The sequence below is a fragment of the Engraulis encrasicolus genome, chromosome 17 (genome assembly GCF_034702125.1).
Source record: "Engraulis encrasicolus isolate BLACKSEA-1 chromosome 17, IST_EnEncr_1.0, whole genome shotgun sequence".
NCBI classification, from domain to species: Eukaryota; Metazoa; Chordata; class Actinopteri; order Clupeiformes; family Engraulidae; genus Engraulis; species Engraulis encrasicolus.
The window spans coordinates 9156587-9176879 of NC_085873.1; the positions used below are offsets into that span (position 1 = coordinate 9156587).

General features: G+C 46.8%; 1 protein-coding gene across 7 annotated transcripts in view; it reads left to right on the forward strand.

Moving 5' to 3' along the window:
- Positions 1-17871, forward strand: part of mrtfab (myocardin related transcription factor Ab) — a 56268-nt gene extending 38397 nt beyond the window's left edge. For 5 of the 7 annotated variants that reach the window (XM_063221717.1, XM_063221720.1, XM_063221722.1 and 2 more), the window contains 16 exons: positions 2144-2199; positions 3563-3638; positions 5776-5922; positions 6968-7128; positions 8073-8192; positions 8556-8809; positions 9530-9743; positions 10416-10769; positions 11627-12418; positions 12698-12898; positions 13758-13976; positions 14563-14679; positions 14846-14980; positions 15658-15741; positions 16157-16217; positions 16595-17871. In XM_063221717.1, coding sequence (XP_063077787.1) covers positions 2144-2199; positions 3563-3638; positions 5776-5922; positions 6968-7128; positions 8073-8192; positions 8556-8809; positions 9530-9743; positions 10416-10769; positions 11627-12418; positions 12698-12898; positions 13758-13976; positions 14563-14679; positions 14846-14980; positions 15658-15741; positions 16157-16217; positions 16595-17349 — 3746 coding nt within the window. In that variant the 3' untranslated portion in view covers positions 17350-17871. The remainder of the gene's footprint in view (positions 1-2143; positions 2200-3562; positions 3639-5775; positions 5923-6967; positions 7129-8072; positions 8193-8555; positions 8810-9529; positions 9744-10415; positions 10770-11626; positions 12419-12697; positions 12899-13757; positions 13977-14562; positions 14680-14845; positions 14981-15657; positions 15742-16156; positions 16218-16594) is intronic. The other 2 variants (XM_063221718.1, XM_063221719.1) reach the window with 2 other exon arrangements.
- Positions 17872-20293: the final 2422 nt, after the last annotated feature.

Genomic DNA, 20293 nt, shown 5'->3' on the forward strand with positions numbered 1-20293 from the left:
TGCAGGCCATGGTGGTAGGTTTGACCCGGCAGACAATGGTCACGAGGCCACAGCACCACCTTGTACAAACCCTACCCCTCGCTACCCTACCCCTCCTTCTTGTCATGATCTCCACAGTCCTATCCAAAATGAAGACAAAAAGCTCTTTAAAAATGATAATTAACAAAACAAATAAAAGACGCCTGTTAATTCCACCTCCCCTGAGCTGTGTGGACTTTTCCAGGCCAAGTTTCCTGTCTACGACCTTTGCGTGACAGCCAAGCTTAAATACTATACTACTGGAGTCAACGGTCAGTCCAGCCCTACACTGCCGGGGTTAGCAGATAGCACAGGAGGTGAGACCAGGTGAACAGACGCGTTTCCGGTGTCACATGTTCCTCACTTGACCAGCTCACTATTAAAAGAAACTGGAAACTGTGCCCCGAGATTTTGGGGCGACAGTCCAAGTAATGCAAGTAACTGTTGTGCCTCGGCAAACCTGGCAACCTCTGAATGCCTCAGGGTTTGACCTCATAGCGAGGCACCTTTCAGCAGGAAAGGGCTGGAGGGAGGGGCGCCCCAGCTGTTTCAAAGTAAATTGATCCCAAACAACTGATGGCAGGCCCCTGAATGTTATGCGGGACTCTTTGGATGTTACATCATGGTGCTATGCCGCTTTTGGCGGGCCCGGGACAAAGTCATCTGAACCACCCTACACCCCCACTCGATACATAAAACGTAATGGTGGCCCAAGTCTGGGCCCCCACCTCCCTGGGCCGGGGACAACTGACCCCTTTGTCTTTACACCCCTGTTGACTTCCCTACTCCACTGCACCACCAAGGGCGGATTACTGCACGGGCCTAACGGGCCTAAATGCAAAGGGTGCCTTTTTTCACACTTTTAACAAGTGTATTTTCAAAATTTCTCGGGTGACAAACCCCCCGAACCCCCAACAACATAGTGTGCAACATCTGTCCTGAAATCTTTTTGTAAACCATTCCAAACACCCATGGACTCAGGGCGGCCCTCCTTGTTGTCCTGCCCAGGGCCCCATGAAGTCATGATCCGTCCCTGTGCTGCACCACCCACTGCTGTGCGCCCCTGTGACACCACTGGACATGGAGAAGTTTGACCTTCGACTAGCCCAAGCTGCATGTCACTCGGGACAGATTTCATCACCTCCCTCCCTCCTCCACCCTCTCCTCCCGCCCCGCGTTGCTCAATTCGGCCATCTTGCATCAGCTTCAACCGCCACACTTTGCAGAGGACTGCCCAGAACATCAGCAGTTAGGGCCACAGGACTGTTCATCAGGAGTTAGAAAAGCAATACCATCATGTGTGTATAGAACAATTGGAACCCTATGAATGCTATTGCAATATTGCATAATGGCAGTATCTGTCACAGTGCCCTGGCAATGCATGCAATATTGATACATGAAATATTCAATGCACGTTTGACGGCTGTCTTTTTGGAGGTGCTTCAGTGACGCCTGTATTTGCACAATTCATGCAACATGCTGCTCGAAGTGCTTGAACAGCTTGGCAGTAACACATTTTGTATGAATTCAGAGTTCAGTAAGTAAAAACCCTGCCACAAATTCGTAGTTGGAGTTTGTCCAGTGCGTTTTGGTTCAGTGCCCAGTTCCTTAATTTCAATGAAGAAGCCATCACTAACACTTACAACAGTGGCCACTACTACTACTACTACTACTACTACTACTACTACTACTACTACTACTACTATTACCACAATTGCTATACTACTATTACTGCTACTACTACTACTACTATTATTAAAACTAGTCCTAACACTACGACTACTGCTACTTCTACTGTAACCCAACCTGCTAGTCAAACTACAGTAGTATGTTCTTTGTTTTGTCATCGACCCCCCTTTGTTCAGAACCACTTGATGATAAGCCGACTGACATTTTCACAGGCGAGTCAGTTCTGCTTTGAGAGGGGATCGCTTCAGATCACAGGCGACAGTGATGCAGCACGATTGTTTCTCATGTCTTGTTTTCTTTCTCTCTCCATCTCCATGTCCATCTTTCGCTCGCTCTCTCGCTCTCTCGCTCTCTCTCTCTCTCTCTCTCTCTCTCTCTCTCTCTCCCTCTCTTGCTCTCTCTCTACCTCTCTCCGTATCCCTCCGTTCTTTTGTAGCACTGAAGAGCCCAGCAGCTTTCCACGAGCAGAGGAGAAGTCTGGAGCGCGCCAGGGTGAGTGGGACACACACACACACACACACACACACACACACACACACACACACACACACACACACACACACACACACACACACACACACACACTTTCATTACAATGTTCACGCTGTGTATACACCCATATCCAAACTCGTACAGTTGCAAATTGGATGCTTAGTTGGGCCCATATTCCCAATTTGAAGTGGTTACTCTAAATATGTTTCATGTTCTCTCCGGTGACAAGAGCATTATTTTAAGGAAGGCATGTACAAAATCATGGGTGTCTCAGTCTCCATAGTGTTACTTTCCCCCAGTGTACTTCTGTACAATTCTAAACTGTGCTTTGCTTCATGACAAGTACTGCCACATAGTGCACTGGCATTACTCTCTGGCATTCGATTGGCCTGTATGCTCTGTTTTTCCCTGTGCACGTATATGTATGTGTTAGATTTTGGTGGTTTTCAGACTGGGACTATCCACCTATTGTAACTGATGCGTTGTGTTTCTTCAGATGCAGTAAAAACACTTGACGCAGGATGGTTTCCTGATTTATTGTAAAAGCAGGTTCAAAGACTCAAATAAAAGACTTGAAGTTAAAACAGACAAAATGTAACGGGTTGACCAAGAGTCTAAGTGAATGTTTCAGAGTCATAGAATGGCAGTGAGTCGGTGTGGTGCACTTCTTGATGTTGGGTTGGTCATTCACTACTCATTCTTTGTAAGTGTCTTTGGATAAAGGGTCTGCTAAATGAAATGTAATACAGTAGATTAATGCACGGCTTATTTGGCAGCTGTCCTTTAGGAAGTGCATACAGCATGAGGTGCTTCTGTACAGCGTGAGGTGTGGGGGCCACTTTTGGTTCCCATAACTGAATTAGTCATTGGGGAGCTTATAGCTATAGACTGAATGACCACACACACACACACACACACACACACACACACACACACACACACACACACACACACACACACACACACACACACACACACACACACACACACACCAACATTCAGCACATACCCTCTGGCCTGTGCTAAAAGTCACTTAAAGTGCAGTAACTTCTGTTTTTCTATTTTGTTCTGTTTAGCGGAGTCTTTTGATATACGTTTTGAATGTATTCTTGGTTAGTTTATTTGTTGAAGTGATGCACAAGGCAACTTTTTGATAAATGTGTCTGTGCAGTGTTAATATTAGATGTTTATCACATAATCAGGAGAACTTGGAGTAGCTGCTGAGAACTTTTGTCCACCATTCCATCAGAAAATGAACAGCCTGTTACCCAAATAAGATACCCTGAGTATCATGGCATTAATGAATGCAATATTTAATCTATTTTACAATTACTTATCATTCCCTTTTTTTTGTCTGTTCCAGACGGAGGACTATCTGAAACGCAAGATCAGGAGTCGTCCTGAGCGGTCGGAGTTGGTGAGAATGCACATTCTGGAGGGTGAGTACCGAGAGCATTTTAAGAAGTTAGGTATGCACACTAGCGAAATGAGCTCCAAAAACTTTATTTAAATTTTAACTTTATTAAATTAAAACAGCAACGTTTCGATCACCCTGGATCTTCATCGCGCTTGACGATTTATTTTTTGGAGCTTATTTCGCCAGTGTGAATTCAACACCCTTTTTTGCAAGTGCCTTACCGCGCGAATAGACCAGGCGCGATGCGATTCAAGTGACAGAGCGCTATGCACAATTGAAGCGACTACAGTATGTCCGTTACAAGCAGAAGGCAAAGCATTCAAACATTCCCATTGGCTGTGGTCACTGACCTCTATACAGTCATTGGCTGTCGCTGCTTTTCGCCGAACCGCGTCAGAGAAAGTTGAAAGGATTTCAACTTCAAACTGTTGCGCTCGTCGCGCAAATCGCTCTAGTCTCCAGAGTCGCAACAGTTTGCTAGCAACACTAACACAACACTGTAGATAAGGCCCCTTCTTGAGGAACAGTGAAATGCACCGGACTGCTGAGGGGGAACTAACATGTTTGCTAGCAAGCTGCAGTGGAAATGTCACACTGTTTCAAAACACTGACATCACACAGCTGTAAAATGTCACCTTAGTTGAGGTTTGATACTGTATATACTGTTGTCACACAAAAGGGGTCTAATTGCTGCACTTTACCCAAGTAGAGATCGCTTTGTGACCTCTTGGAATGCTGAATCTTTGTCATGGTCATGGTCATGATAATGTTCCCCGACTTCTGGTGTAGGACAGTACACTGCATTTTACATGATAGCAGATGGTCATAGTAGCTTTGAAACATTAGGTAAGCTCAGCCGTATTTTAATTTCCTGCCCTTCTTTTCCTTATGAAAGGTCGTGTCGTGGCATATCAGGGCAGGCGTCCGCACGCATCACTTATTCTTTTTAATAATTTGAAATTGTCATGTCACCCTTTCGTCCAGAACACAGTATCGAGCATGTGTCATATTCATGGGGTCTACTCTAGACAAGACAAGGGCTGTTGTCTAGCAGTGTTCTCACCAGTGTTTGGTGGGTGTGGTGAGCAGTGTCTCATGTTCTGGACAGAAGTGGTTTACACATGCGTGTATGCATTTGAGCTCATATCCTCTATGTATATAAAGTTTGCTTTAACCTCAGTTGGTCATAAAAGAAGCTATTGAATTCACCGCATCCATCTTGACAAACCGCACACTTCTGCTTTTGGGAGTTTCTCTTGGGTCTTGGTCAGTGCAGTTGACCAGCTGTCATGTTTCTCTGCAGCGTGAACAATTCTGAATTGACTCTTATGCTTCCAGTAATGTTTTACCACATCTCTTTCTTTTAAAGACCCACTACTTGAAAAGCCCCATTTTCACATGCTTTCTTTTGACATGGTTCCTTAACATGCAGTGCTGATGAAAAAAGTCTGTAAATGACTGTTGTATAGTTTATTTGCGTGTATGAAACTCTCCTGCTACGTCAATAAACATGCTTCTGCCCTCCTGTACAGAGGTATTTTTCTGCAGATATACAACAAAGAACGTGAACTAGCATTTTTATTGTTTAGCACATATATAATTTCCCTTAGAAGTGGAACCCTCTATCTTTTTTCCAGTGTTCATATGTGCAAAAATAATAAAATGTTAGATGTTCATTTGCATATAAAATACCCTTTATACATAGATAAACGCCTCCTGCCTTTGTGCACAGAGATGTCAGTGGAGCCCCCACTCATTTTTCCCCCCATGTGGAAATGAAAGCAGCCTAGCATGTTATTGCTGTCTTCATACGTAAACAACAAATGTCTCCTCCTGTCACACTGTGCAGAGACTTCAGCAGAACGTTTATCTTCAAGTTTTGTCTCGTTTTCTTTAAACTTAAATGGTGGCCTCCTCTCCTCTCACCATCAACGGAGCCTTCTCTCTTTATTTTGTGATTATAAATGAACGCAGCCTAGCATTTTATTGTTTTCTGTGCCGGTATATGTCAATATACTTGGCACATGCTTTCTTGTATTGTGTTGTCTGGTATTGTTTGCTTGCATTTGACTAATTATTTAAAAAAAGGATAAATAATAATGAGTAAAGTAATGGCGTATACAACATAACATTACATGGCCTTCCATGTCCCTGTGCAGAGACAATAGCGGAGCCTTCTCTGCAGGCCAAGCAGCTGAAGCTGAAGCGAGCTCGGCTGGCGGACGACCTGAATGACAAGATCTCGCACCGGCCCGGACCCATAGAGCTCATCCACAAGAACATCCTGCCCGTGCACACCATCATTGGTACGCCAGACTAACACACACGACTGAACGCAGACACGCACACACACACACACACACGCTCACTTGTACGCGCACACACTTCAGCCACTCTTGCATCTCTGCATTTGTTTACCATTTCTCAGCACTTAGGTAAGACTGGGATCAGATACCTTGGATTGAAAGCCCTTAAGTTGGACAGCACTGCACCTTCCCATCCTTAGCCATTATTCTGGGTGGTGTGTGCTTACCGGAAGCTAATTTACTCAATTTAGGGATTGACTATGATAAATGGTCACCAAAGTGGACTTCCTTTGTACATTCAAGTCTTTTCGCCCACAAGTCGTCCATAGATTAGCCCATCACACAGTAATCAACACATCTCAACACCTTAAGGCCTCCGCTTGAATGTTGGTGTTGAAATGTTTTGTCGCTGTTGCACAGTGGATGTACCCTGTGGATGTTCTCATGCTAATTGAGCTCCAGTGTTGCCACATCATGCCACGCCGTGAGCGTTGCACGACACTCACACCGCTACACTAAACTGACCTGCTGTTGAGTCACAAGCGGTTTGCTGTCGTTGCCACACAAGGGCTGTTTTTTTCTATTGTGTGGACTTTTTGTATTGTATTCATTGCACGGCAGTTTGTTTTGTAATGCTGAGTTTGAAGAACTGGCCACAAAGACCCGTGGAAGTGCAATGGGATTCACAAGGAAGAAGTAGTTTCTGTATTTAGTGATAATATGATGCTCATCACCCATCTATAGCCTAGGGGCTGCCTCAATAGTGAAATGCTACTTGGGATGAAGTGCTACTTCAGTGGGGAAGTACACACCTGATTAACGCCCCGTCCACATTAAGCATGATATGTATGTAAACGCATGATCGTGTATCGTTAATGCCTCCCATATCTACTAACATGGCGAATTCAAACACTGGAACTGGAGCTTTTTCAAAACGACCGCTGATGGGCAAATTTCCATTGATCTTGCTTAATGTGGACGGGGCCTTAGTGCCAGATCAGACGGAAGGTGGCGTGGTGTTCAACAGGTGGTTGTGTCTCCTCAGGTGAGGGGTCACCAAAGGGAGACAGCTCTTCATTGGACGAGGACAGCAGTGATGCACTGTCGCCTGACCAACCGGCCAATCACGACTCTCCGCTAGGATCCAGTCAGCAGCACTCGCCGCCTGACATGGTCAACCTGAACAGCAACCCCTCCCCACCACAGGTACCCCACAAACACTGTTATGAGCTGAAACTTTGAAAGGGTGTGTCTCCATTCTGCCTTCTTGCACCACGATACAGGTTTGGGGGTCTGCGTGTCTCAATTTCTCAGTTGGTTCAATATCATTACAGTCCTAGATGCTATGAGACCATTGACTTGAAAGGACTCTTAAAAAGAGAAGTGGTGGTGTTTTCTGAATAAAGGTGCAAAAATGGCAACCATAAAATGCATTTGTGATCAAATCCATGCAATGCTCCCAAAATGTGAGCAGAAATTGTGAATTACATTAGGACCCTTTTATGATGATAAAGCATATATCAGATATATCAGATGATATCATCTGACATATATCAGATGTCAGTTGTTCTTGATTCTTTTGTTTGCCACTATATGAGACTCTCACATGACATTCATTCGTAAAGCTGAATGAGGGGTTGTTAAAAGCCACTAGCCTACATAGAACAATGCAGGAACTTCAAAATCGAAAGCAGATTGCTGTTCAAATGAAAAGTGAAACGGTAGAAGAGTTAATTATTGTATTATTTAAAGCCTTGAAAAGGGAAACAGTAAGTAAGTTATTCACTGGTTATCCTTCCCCATACAGTATCTCCCAAAAGTAACTTCCTTCACAGCATCTCTGCAGATATTCATTAATCTATCTTCATGCTACAACACTGAAGAACTGACACTTTGACGCAATGAGAAGTAGTCGTCAGTGTACAGAAGTAAATTCATCGTTTCCTCAAAATAATACAGTCATGGTGGCTCAATGAGCTAAGATGGTCCGATTCCAACCCGTTCTTCCCCACCTGCTCTCCACTCATTTCCTGTCTCTCTCATCGGTTCAGTCTGCTTAATAAAGGTGAAAAAGCCACAAAAATATATTTTAATAATCCAAATAACACATTCTGCTTCCTCCTCTCCTTCCATCTGTCTTTTTTTTACAGTTCCTGCCCTCCCCGCCCACTCTGCAGCTGAATGGCGGCGATGTGCCCGCCCCCCACCACACACTGACCAATGGGGCCGTGGCAGCCTCCACTCCTCGGCCAATCACGGGCCACACAAAGGTGGGCTCATCATCCTCATGGCACCCTCACAACACTGTCATGTACTCCAAAATGAATCAAAAATCCTTAGTCGCTCACCAGACAATGCAACTCACGTCTTCTTCCCATCATGTGCTATTAGTGTGTGACTTACCGTTCCGTAAGCTTCCCTAATGTACAATATACAGTACCTTTCTGTAACAGGTCCTATTATGTTGTATGATTTCCTGTAAGGATTATAAAGGTGACATACTAGCTACCCTCGACACACTGCATTGACTACACAGAGTTTGAGTTGCATTTGACTGATCAGATTGTTCTGTCTATCTCTGTCTCTCTCCGCTTTCTCTCCGCTCACCCCCCACTCCATCCATCCATCCACAGTCCTCGTCCAAGTCCAGCTCGGAGCGCGCCTCGCAGCGGCCCAAGAAGGCCAAGGACAGCAAGCCCAAGGTGAAGAAGCTCAAGTACCACCAGTACATCCCCCCGGACCAGAAGGTGGACCGCGAGCCACCGCCCCAGATGGACTCGTCCTACGCCAAGCTGCTGCAGCAGCAACAGCTCTTCCTGCAGCTGCAGATCATCAGCCAGCAGCAGCAGCACTACAACTACCACACCATCCTGCCCGCACCACCCAAGTAAGTAACATACCTACCACACCATCCTGCCCGCACCACCCAAGTGAGTTTAGGAGTGTGTGTATGTGTGTAAGACAGGGGTGTGTGTGTACAGCATACCACACCATTTGCAATGTGTGTGCGTGCGTGAACCACAACATGCAGCCTTGACCACCCGAGTCAGTTAAAGCATGCTATCTGTGTGTGTTGGTGCATATTTAAGTGCGTATCTCTGTGCGTGCGTGCGTGTGTATTTGTGTGTGCACTCTTGCGTTTGTGGAAGATGCACATGTTTGTTGACATGTTTTACTTGATCAGTTGACACGAAGGGTGAAAGAGGATGAGGTCGTTGGCTGTATGGTTAGATGAGAAAATGAAAGAAAAAACAGAGGAGAACATCGAGAGACCGTGAGACTACATTTGGGCGAAAACTGTGTGCATGTGAGAAATTACATATTCTCACTTGCAGTTTCATGTGTAGACACTATCCTGCTTGCAGTTTAATGTGATGACACTAGAGGGCACTGTGACCCCTCTCTCTGTCACGGACAGTTATGTAACTTCACAAGAGGAAGTCAGAGGAAGTCTTTTTCTCAATGCAGCCATTTCCTCTCTCTCTCTCTCTCTCTCCCTCTCCCTCTCCCTCTCTCTCTCTCTCTCTCTCTCTCTCTCTCTCTCTCTCTCTCTCTCTCTCTCTCTCTCTCTCTCTCTCTCTCTCTCTCTCCCTCTCTCTCTCTCCAGGCCCCCCAGCGAGCAGCAACAGCCCCCTCCCGCCCCTGCCCCACCTACCCCTGCCAACACTGGGCCCTCTCCATCTCGTGCTGTGCCAACCCCCAACGCTGCCACCACCAACACCCCCACCTCCACCATCAGCTCCCCCTCCGGCAGACAGAGCCAACCCCCCTCTGCGGATGCCAAGCCGGGCACCCTGCCCGCCAACCTGGATGAATTCAAAGTAAGCAAAGCACGGCTGGACGGGGTTTCTGGGCACTAGTAAAGCGTATATGGGGGTTTAATAGCCAACGGTGTAAGGTCAGACTCCTGCTGTCAAAGGGTTTGCTTGCTGTGAATTACAGTATGTTGAATTATGGTCAGAAGCTGGCTCACACTGCAGTTTTTACAAAATGGAAGTGTTGGTTCCCCCTCTAGAGGCAGAAGACCAGACATACAGAATAGAGAAGTTTGAGGTGTAGATTTAATTTTAAAGTGTGAATACATACACTTGCTTTACTGTTATTTACAGGGCAATCAGCCTTATTTATGATGAGCCCTTTTTTCAGTCTCTGGTGCTAAGCAGGCAATATGTAAGTTATGGCACAGCTCCTCACAGCCTTTTGTGATTATACCAGCTAAAATGAGTAAATGTACTAATATATGAAGTTTGATTTTGTATATGTGAGCATTATTTTTTGTTATTTGTTACTTGAACAGAAATATGAGGGCTGGACATCATTGTTTAAAATATGAACAGTCTGCTACAAGTATAATAGGCACAAGGAATTTCTGCCCATTTTAATATTTTTCCTTCATTTCTGGTAAAATGTGAGGGCCATGTTATGATTGATGACTGGTATAAATTGCATATAAAGTATTAAATGTTAATACCTCTCTTCTGTTTATGCTACAGGTTGCTGAGCTCAAGCAAGAGCTAAAACTGCGAGGTCTGACCGTGTCGGGCACCAAGAACGACCTCATCGAGCGGCTGAGGAACTACCAAGAGCAGAACGGCGGCGCTCAAAAGGGGACGGGGCAAGCCACTGGCCCCACCTCCATGGTGATCAGCCAATCCAAAGAGGCTGCTGCGGGGAAAACAGGAAGTGTTGCCCTTGTCAACGGACACGGCCCCGCCCACCCTCATCACGTGATGCGCTTCAGCAGCACTAGCTCCTCCCCTCCGGTATCTCCCGCCCCCTCTGATCGCTCATTGGCCGGGATGAGCCCTGACGAGACCAGCTACAATGGAGATGTGTTTGGGGAAATGGTAAGGCTCAGCGTTGGTGGTTTATTCTGTGCCTGTTGGTTGGTCACTTGCAGAAGATAAACATACGTCAAATGAGAAGAAATGGTCACAGAAAGTTAAGATAAGAGATCATTCAGTTATGTGTGAAGCATTAGGCAAAGCTTTGATTTGGAAGCCTTTGTATGATAAAATACAAATGTTTTTTTATTTTCCCCTTGTTGTCTTTTGTCACTGTCTTTATATTGTGTTGTTGTGTAAGCTCTACCTTCAGGTATCAATAAAGTCACCTGACCTTACCCAGAGAAAATGGAATATTGTACGAGAACAGTCACTAGCTGGTGGCCAGGAGTGGCACTGCAGCTATGTTCTCGCAGCCAAGTAAATAATGAATGGGTCCCAATGGGGCTGTATGCTTCTTCTAATTGTATCTGCCCGTGTACATTTTTCCCTGGAAAAGATGAAGGGTTTGAGGTGTGTGACCTTATGTCTCTGCAAGGATCAGTCAGAGTACGTCTCTCGTCAGCTCTGGTCGTGAATAGTCGCAGAGATTCCTCAGCCAGTATGTATTAGCCGAATGCTAGCGTGTTGCAGGACAAAACTAACAAGTCTTTGGGAGAACGAAGTCATGTCAGGAACCTTTAACTTCACTTCTAATACAACTTCCATGATAAGGTACAGAATGTGCACACATCTTTACAAACCAGAGAACAGAACCGTCACAAATCCCTGCTGAGCCATTTAGCCCAATAGGCTCCCATTCATCTTTCACTTGGCTGCGTTCGCCAACGGGGCTATAATGGGAGTCAATGGTAGATACCTTTCTCATAGCTTAGAGGTTCTCTGCCTTACCTTACCTTATCTTACCTTTCTTCTTCCAGGTGAGTTCCCCCTTGACCCAGCTGACTCTGCACCACTCCCCCGAGCACCTGGAGCTCCCCCTGGTGGTGAAAGAGGAGCCTCGCGGCCTCTCCCAGCTCCCCACCTGCCTCTCCAGCCCCCGGCTTCAACAAGCCCCAGCACCAGCCCAGGGGACCACCACTAACACCACTGCCCTTCCCCTGACGCTGCTCTCCCCCACCACCACCACCCCCACGGGGGGCCTGGACACGGACAAAGACCAGATGCTCCAAGAAAAGGACAAGCAGATCGAGGAGCTGACGCGCATGCTGCGGCAGAAGCAGAGGCTGGTGGAGACCCTGCGGTCGCAGCTGGAGCAGGGGAAGCGCGTTGTCGTCGGAGGGAGCAACGTCACCGCAATCAATGGCCTCAACGGCCTGACGGAGGTCCCAAACGGCTTTGCCAGTGTCACCCTGTCACAGCTGAACGGCACGATGTTGACTGCCGCAGTGTCCAGGGTGAAGGAGGAAGTGGAAGACGAAAAGATGGCCACCTCCTCATCGCTGTCATCAACGGCGATGTCGTCGCCGGCTACAGTCGCCACAACCAACGGCCCCGTTGCCATGGAGACGCAGCAGTCTCAGCCCCAGCCGGCGGTGCAGGTGCAGGTTCAGGCCCCGGCCCAGAAGCCGCCAGCACAGACGGTGTTGAGGAGGGTCCAGATGCCGTGCTCCCAGCAGACGCTGCTCAAGCTGCAGCAGATACAGAGACTGCAGGCCCAGCAGCAGCAGCAGCAGCAGCAAGAACAGGAGCAGCAGCAGCAGCAAGTACAGGTACTGAGCTAACCCCACTCTACTCACATGCAGTGGCCATCACCGCGCCCCCAGCCACGGCCAAATGAATGAATGTGTTCTAATACAAGATAAGGGTGTTCGCTACAATTTTGTTTGTCTCTTTTTATGTGCTTCAGAGACTGGGATATTTAGTTTTTTTTATAGACTGGCAGTTCCTTTTAGAAAAATGGCTTAGTCATTTGTCAATATATAGGAGTGGTCATCAATGTCAATATATCACTACCAATGTAATGTATTGTAATGTCCTGTAACCCTCAGCAGCAGATCCAGTTGCAGAGGATTGACCTGCAGCAGCAGCAGAAACTGCAGCAGCTGATCATCCAACAGAAACAGCAGCAGAGGAAACAACAGAGGCCACAGAAACAACAGCAACAGCAACAGCAGCAGCAGCAACAACAACAACAACAACAACAGCAACAGCAACAACGACAACAGCAGCAGCAGCCCAAACCACAGCAGGTTAGGCATAGCCATTCACACACCACTGTACCGTACTGTACACACACACACACACACACACACACACACACACACACACACACACACACACACACACACACACACACACACACACACACACACACACACACACACACACACACACGTGCTAGTGCACATACAGTGCTCTCTTTACCTTTCATTGACAATATGAGCACCCAGACCAAACCCAAACCCAACTACATCAGCCAAACCACAGTAGGTCAGCCACAACACACACACGTGCACACTTTCCCAATCACCTCAGAGAGGAGACAATCAATCAAACAGAAGCCCCAGAAGCAACAAACACGACAGCAGCAACAATCAAGAGCCTCCCAAACCACAGCTGGTTTAAACGCACCACACGCACACGCACGCACACGCACACGCACACGCACACACACGCACACACACGCACACACACGCACACACACGCACACACACACACACACACACACACACTGCTCTCTTTATGAGTACCCTTCATTGACAATATAATTACAGAATGCTGAAGTGCACCCAGACCAAAACCAAGCCTAACCTGTCAGTTTTTTGTTACGGTGGTGTGTCAAATCATATATTGAAACATTGTGTGTTGTTGATGAATCATGGTCAATGGTCAATAAAGTAGAAATTGTTATTATTTAGACTAATTCAGAAGCCCTCACCATTAAAAAAAAAAAATTACCTCACAGAAAAGGAAAAAAACCCAAATCTGTTGAGTGATTCTTTATTTAGTACGTTTTCAGGAGTTTGACTTTCATCAATAAAGTTTTAGGCATTACATGTTGAGCATGCATCCTGATTTTCTGTAATCACCTCTTGATTGACATTTCAGGTCCCGCAAGTCTTGGTCTCCCAGCAGCCAAACGGCCAGGTCACCACCACCACCTCTTCAATCTCATTGGACCTGCTGAAGGGACATCCCGCCCCCACGCTGGTGACGGACGGCAATGGCAACCACTACCTGATGTACACGCTGGCCAATGGCAGCACAGACGGTGGTCAGCTGACCGTCACGCCACAGAACAAGACCAACGGACGCATCACTCTGCAGGTATGCAGACTGCACAGTTAAAGATTTTTAATATGGTAACCAAGAGAAATCATCAGTGCTGCAATGTGGGATTAATTATGGTGTCCTAAGTGGAAGTGACTTTTTTTTGCTTTTTCCCCTTCCAACTTATTTCATACTGAAACCCCAATAGTCCCCTTAATGGGCATGTCAGCTCATAGGCAATGCAGTTAAGAACCTTACGTCATGTTGATTATGAAAGAAATTCCTCACGAACCGTCTCCTCCTTATCGATTGTCTCTGGTATAAACACGTTGGCCTGTTTTTGAAGCCACACAAATAAATGAATGAATGAATGTGTCGATCATGATTAGTCCCTCAGATCTGTTTTACTTTTCAACTAAAATGCTTGTACAAACTAGAATTCTTTGGAGTTCATCACTGGGAATATTTAGTGGCAGTGTTTAACTTGATTGTTCTTTTATTTTTAAATATTAATATTTACACATATTAAGTTAACATTGACCAGCTTTGTGTTAGTTGTCGCATACTTATTTTGTAACTATGTAACTGACTAACATTTTTGTGGTTTTTCCCCTCCAAAATCTTTGTCATTATTGTTCCTCAGCGGCTGCAGTCTACCCCTGTTAAGCTTCCCAGCCAATCAGCTGTGCAGGCCGTCTCCATCAACAAGCAATCAGAGCCAAAGGAGAAGATGACGCCTGTCAAACAGCCCCCGAAAAAGGTCAGTGGTACACACGCACACACACACACACACACGCACACAGTTTTTGTCAAATGTACACCTATCAAACAGAGAATATTGTATGAAATGCCATAATATATTGTCAAGTACATTGAAAGCCTTGAAAGTCATTGAATATGTCTGTGTGTGCCCTTGTGCTTCTCAGAAGGCGGGACTACATATGCAAACCAATGGGGTGCAGGAGCCCAGCATGCCCCTCACAGCTCCGCCCAATCTGCAGCCTTTCTTTTTCGACAAGGACTCCCTATTGGACCAGACCTCCTCACTGCTGCCAATCAAGGTATTGTGGTGAAGCTATGGGTCTCCATCAATGCAGTATCGACCCCTTGGTGACAATTTTTTGATGCCATTTGACCATGCAGCAATATTTGAGGGGCCCCTTACCCTTACCCTAACAGTCAGTTAAGCAATGTTACTACATGGGGGTAGCTTTGAGTTTGGCATCAATGTTTTAAGCAGGGGTGTCCAGCTCTATTTCAACAAGGGCCAAAATAAAAATCTGAAACGAAGTCCCGGGCTAAAAGCCATAATTCAGATGATTTTGCAGGCAAAATAAAATGACTTCACGGGCCAGATTTGGCCTCCGGGCCTGAGTTTGACATCCAGGTTTAAAGTTAAGAGTATACCTTTGGCATCAAATATCAAAGCCTGGGCAAAGAGTCAGAAAGTGACTTGTGGGATGAGACAGTTCTGTCTCTATTGCTCTCCACCCACTTCCTTCCATATTCTCTTCCCTGTATTCTTTTGTCATTTCAATTTCTTTCATCCATGTTACTCTCAGCACCAATGTCTCATCCCATTAATATGAGACGCAGATCATTTTCTCTCTAATGATCTCTCTAATTATCTCCTTCATGCCTTCTCTCCTTTCACCTCTTTCTTTCTTTCTTCCTTTCTTTCTTTCTTCCTTTCTTTCTTTCTTTGTTTCCATTGTTTTTCCATATCTTCCTCTTACAGCAGGAGGTGTGTCCTACCTTCGATCGACACACCTTGTTCACCCCTCCCTCTCCTAAACCGACCTCTCGCTCAGCTCGACGCAAAGTACGACCACCCTTCCCCTCTCTTCCTTCATTTCATCCTTTTCCTCCATCTCTCCTCTTGCCTTGCATCCTTTCATTCCTCTCTCTCTCTCTTTCTGTCTGTCTGTTGTCCCTTTGTTGACTTCTCACCACCTGTCTCTAAACAGATAAAGGGTTTTGCCCTAATGTCTGTGGGTCTCTGATGTGCAACTGATAATGTTGTTTACACGTTTTTTATCAGATATGAATGGCCGGAATTTATGGTTTTATGGTGGTGATATATTGCCCTCTCTAGGGGGTTATAAATACAGGGTTATATATTAGGGCCATCTCCACGGCCCTGGCAGCGTGTCTGTGAATGTTATCAGTTCACGTTGAGTAGAGCTGTGTCTGCGGTGTTATATCAGGAAGCCTTTTGTGTTTTGTGTCGCCAACAGGAGAACGGTTCAAGCAGTCAGCACATCGACGATTTGTTTGACATCCTGATCAAGAGTGGAGGTGAGATTTGTTTCCCACTAATGACAAAAAATGGAAACTGTACTTGAAGAAATAATATTGTTGACATTGCTGTATTTAGAAGGAGCCACTGCGCGTGGTATCAGTACACATTAGAAAACAGAGTGCAAATGTGCCACATGAAGCTACTTGTCTATTTGCTTATGTTGCGATACATATTGCAATATTGCATTATGCATTTTCGGTTAATATGCTGTATATAAGGCCAATGCCCTACTTCATTTTTGGCATTGGATCCTTAGTGTTGTCCTTTGGCCTTTTTACTGAGAAAAGTTTGTAGAATATATAGGATGTTTTCTTCTTCCTCATGCAATTCTTCTCATACTTGGCTTCATCTTTTTTTCTCCGCCATTATACAGAAATCTCCTCCAACTTCAAGGCCAACCCAGACCCGTCCCTCTCCGAGCTGCATTCCAACCCCCCCACGCCTTCTCCCCCCTCCTCCCCTCTCCGCCTCTCGCCGCCCACCCCTCCCCCCGAGCCCTCCTCCACATCGTCCTCCCTCTCCTCCTCCTCCTCCTCTTCCTCCCACCTCGGCCTCCACGACGGCCTGACCCTGACAGGAAGTGGTCATCACGGCCGCTTGGAGGACTTCCTGGAGAGCACGACGGGCACCCCGTTGCTGACGGGTGGCGGCGTCGGCGACGACTCGGACGGCCCTCTGACGCTGATCGACGAGCTGCACAGCCAGATGCTCAGCACGCCCAGCATTCTAGAACAGCCGCCGACGCCCATGGACACCAGTGACATGGTGGGATTCGGATCTCCTAACCACTCCCACCATCACAACCCGGCATCAGTCGGGGTCAGCCTGGACTTTGGGGACCCCACCCTGGACGGCATGGACTGGCTGGATGGCATCTCCTTAGGTGGTGGGGGCAGCGGTGGTACTGGCGGGGGTGTCGGTAGTAGCGTTGGTGGTGGGAGTGTTGGTGGGGACGGGTCAGGGTGTTTGAACGGCATGGGGATGGGTGTTGGCGGAGGATTAAACGGTGGCAGCGACGGGGGCACCACCATTCTGGCACCGCTGGGGTCCCAGACGCCACCCAGTGTGTTCTCGGCAGACTTTTTGGACAGTTCGGATCTGCAGCTGCACTGGGACTCCTGTCTGTAGCCATCAAGACACACACCCCCTCTGCCACTCTCCTAATCTCCCTTCACCCCCCTGACCAATCTGTGGACAAGTTTGGACGCGCTTGTAGCTGCCAGAACCACTCCCACTGCCCCACTGCCTTTCACCACTCTAAAGTGTGGAGATGGACTTTGGCCTGAATGCGGGGTTGTGTTGCTGTGTTGGTTAGCAGCAGCAGCAGCAGCGGCGGCAGGATATGCAGTGCTGACGCAGGCAGCCAGACGTGTTGAGCACACACATGCAACCATCCCCTCCTCCACACTGTCCCCACCTTCTAATCTGTGGACGTGAATGTGGACTGACCCCTGTCCCGGACTCGGGCCAAGCGTGGCCCAGATGTGGCTGGCTGTGTTACGGAGGTCAACAGCAGCTGATGCAAATAGAGGCTACCTACACACCTCCATGAACTTGTGCACATATACTGAAATCACCCCTACCCCCTTGCTGCCATCAACTTTTGCTGGAATATTTCTGAAGATGCAAAAAAAAAAAAAAAAGATCAAAGGAAAATGAAAGGAGGCAATAAAGGGGAGGGGGGTGGGGAGAGCACTGAGCAATCTCTCCCAAGTCCTTTCCCCCTCCACCGTACACCTGCGTCAAACCCCAACAATATTAACTTGACAGAATTCTACGAAAGTTCTGGCGTTCCATTCGATCTTTGCCATTTCCCAACAAAAAACTGATGGAATTCTATGAATTCTGGAGTTCTAGAGCCACCATTCGTCCACCTTCACCCCCACCCAAAGACTGAGCGTCAAGGACAACAAGAGTTGACTCCAGCCCTTCACCCTTTGTTGGATAAGAGGGTCATCTCCACCTCTCTCCCACGTCCCTCAGTTGACTGGCCCAGATCAAAGCCTTCCACCCTGAGGTGGGGAAGGGTCTCATCCTCCCTCCGTCCCTCCCTCCCTCGCCATCAAGACCCCCTAACCATAGACTACCCCAACAAGGCAGTGCCCAGAAAGCAGTACTCCAGAGCCCAAATGTACAGAATAGTAGGCTTTCTCTTACAGGCGCCAAAAAATAAGAAAAGCCTTAGTGTGGGGTTAAATGCCTCTTCGAAGCATATCTCATGGTCTTGGAAGAGGTGTCGATCCTGGGTTAGGGGAGCTAAAAACTCTACCACAAATTTAGTCCAGCCTGCTGTGAATCAGTTGATCGTAATGATAACTCAAGGCGGTTAGACCAGCTACTCTGTCAAGTCAAGGACACTGGCAGGGATTTTACTTCTGGGCTGGATTGTTGACACACCTGGATATTGGCTTTGTCTCGCATGAATTGGCCTGTCTTGGCAAGTCCTGAACATGAGTTTGACAAGTGAAATGAAGTCATTGAGTTGAGTCATTTCCACAAGTTGTAATACCAAAGGTAAAGTCACTTTCACTCGCTCTGGTTTTTATTATTTAAAAAAGGCCCACACCACCTACTTGTTCTGGTTTTCAAAATATCACCACAACAGTAGACGACCATGTCATCTACAGTAGATATACCAACATTACCTACCTTCCCTGTCTTAAGATCGACTTGCAGTGGAGCCTAGACCTGGGACGCTTTTCCCGAAAGCGTAGTTGGTGGGCAGTTAGCAACTTGGGTACAGGTAGTTGCCAATGGGAAATTGCATTGCAAAACAACAAAGTAGCTAACATAGTTAGCAACTATGGTTGTGAGAAATGCACCACTGATTGATTGATTGCTTGCGCTAATGTGGTTCTTGGGGAAACGGGGAGCATTTAGATCTGGTTGCCAGTAATGGTATTTGCTTTCATCACTACAGGGCAGCTTCGATAAAGACATGGTTATATGCTTCAGTTGGTTATGCTTTTTCTGCTTCAGTTTTTTTCTTGCTGGTATGCATTCAGGTGAACACACACACACACACGCGCGCACACGCAACACACACACACACACGCACGCAACACACACACGCACGCAACACACACACGCACGCAACACACACACACACACACACACACACACACACACACACACACACACACACACACACGCAACACACACACACACACACACACACACACACACACACACACACACACACACACACACACACACACACACACACACACACACACACACACACACACCTTAGTGTAAGGCATTGGCACAGATTTAGTACAGTATTTTTACAGTGTTATTCTTTTCTGGTTGTAAACATTTACTGTGGTATTTTCAATTGATATCACCATGGCAACACAGGGCTGCCCTGTCCACTGCTGTGCTGGGTCCATGCTGGGGTCTCTCTCTCTCTCTCTCTCTCTCTCTCTCTCTCTCTCTCTCTCTCTCTCTCTCTCTCTCTCTCTCTCTCTCTCTCTCTCTCTCTCTCTCTCTCTCGTTATACGGCTGTGGCCCTCCCTGCTCTTGTGTAGAAGCACTGAGTTTTTCAATCCTCCTTCGCTGTCCCTCATTTTTTCTCCCTTGTTCGTTTCTTTTTTCCTCTCGTCCCTCTTTTCATTCTCTTTTTCCCCTATTGTCCCTGTTTCACAGTTTTTTTGCCTCCGTCTCTATCTCTCTCTCACTCTCACTCTTTTCCTCCCTCCCTCCCTCCTTCCTTTTCTGTGGTGCTCTATTTCATTGACTGTAATGTTGATGTGAGTGGAACCTCAGTGTGTATATCCTCATCCGTTTCTTGAACTTTGCACTTAAAAAATGTCCTGCCTCCTGGTACCCGTGTATCGGGAGCGGTGCTTTTCAAACACACGCGCAAGGCCTCCTGGGGAATTGTATGTCTTTTTGTTTTTGGTTTGGTGACGTTCATCAGATCGCGATTTGCATTTGCTATTAGTTGGGGTATACTGTATACATTATTAAGTTGTACGGAGCTTTTTTCTCTTTCCTTTTCTTGCTCCCCTTGATTGTATAGTTTTAGCCAGGTGGAGACCGGAGCTGGGGCTTCCAGTTCAAAAACATT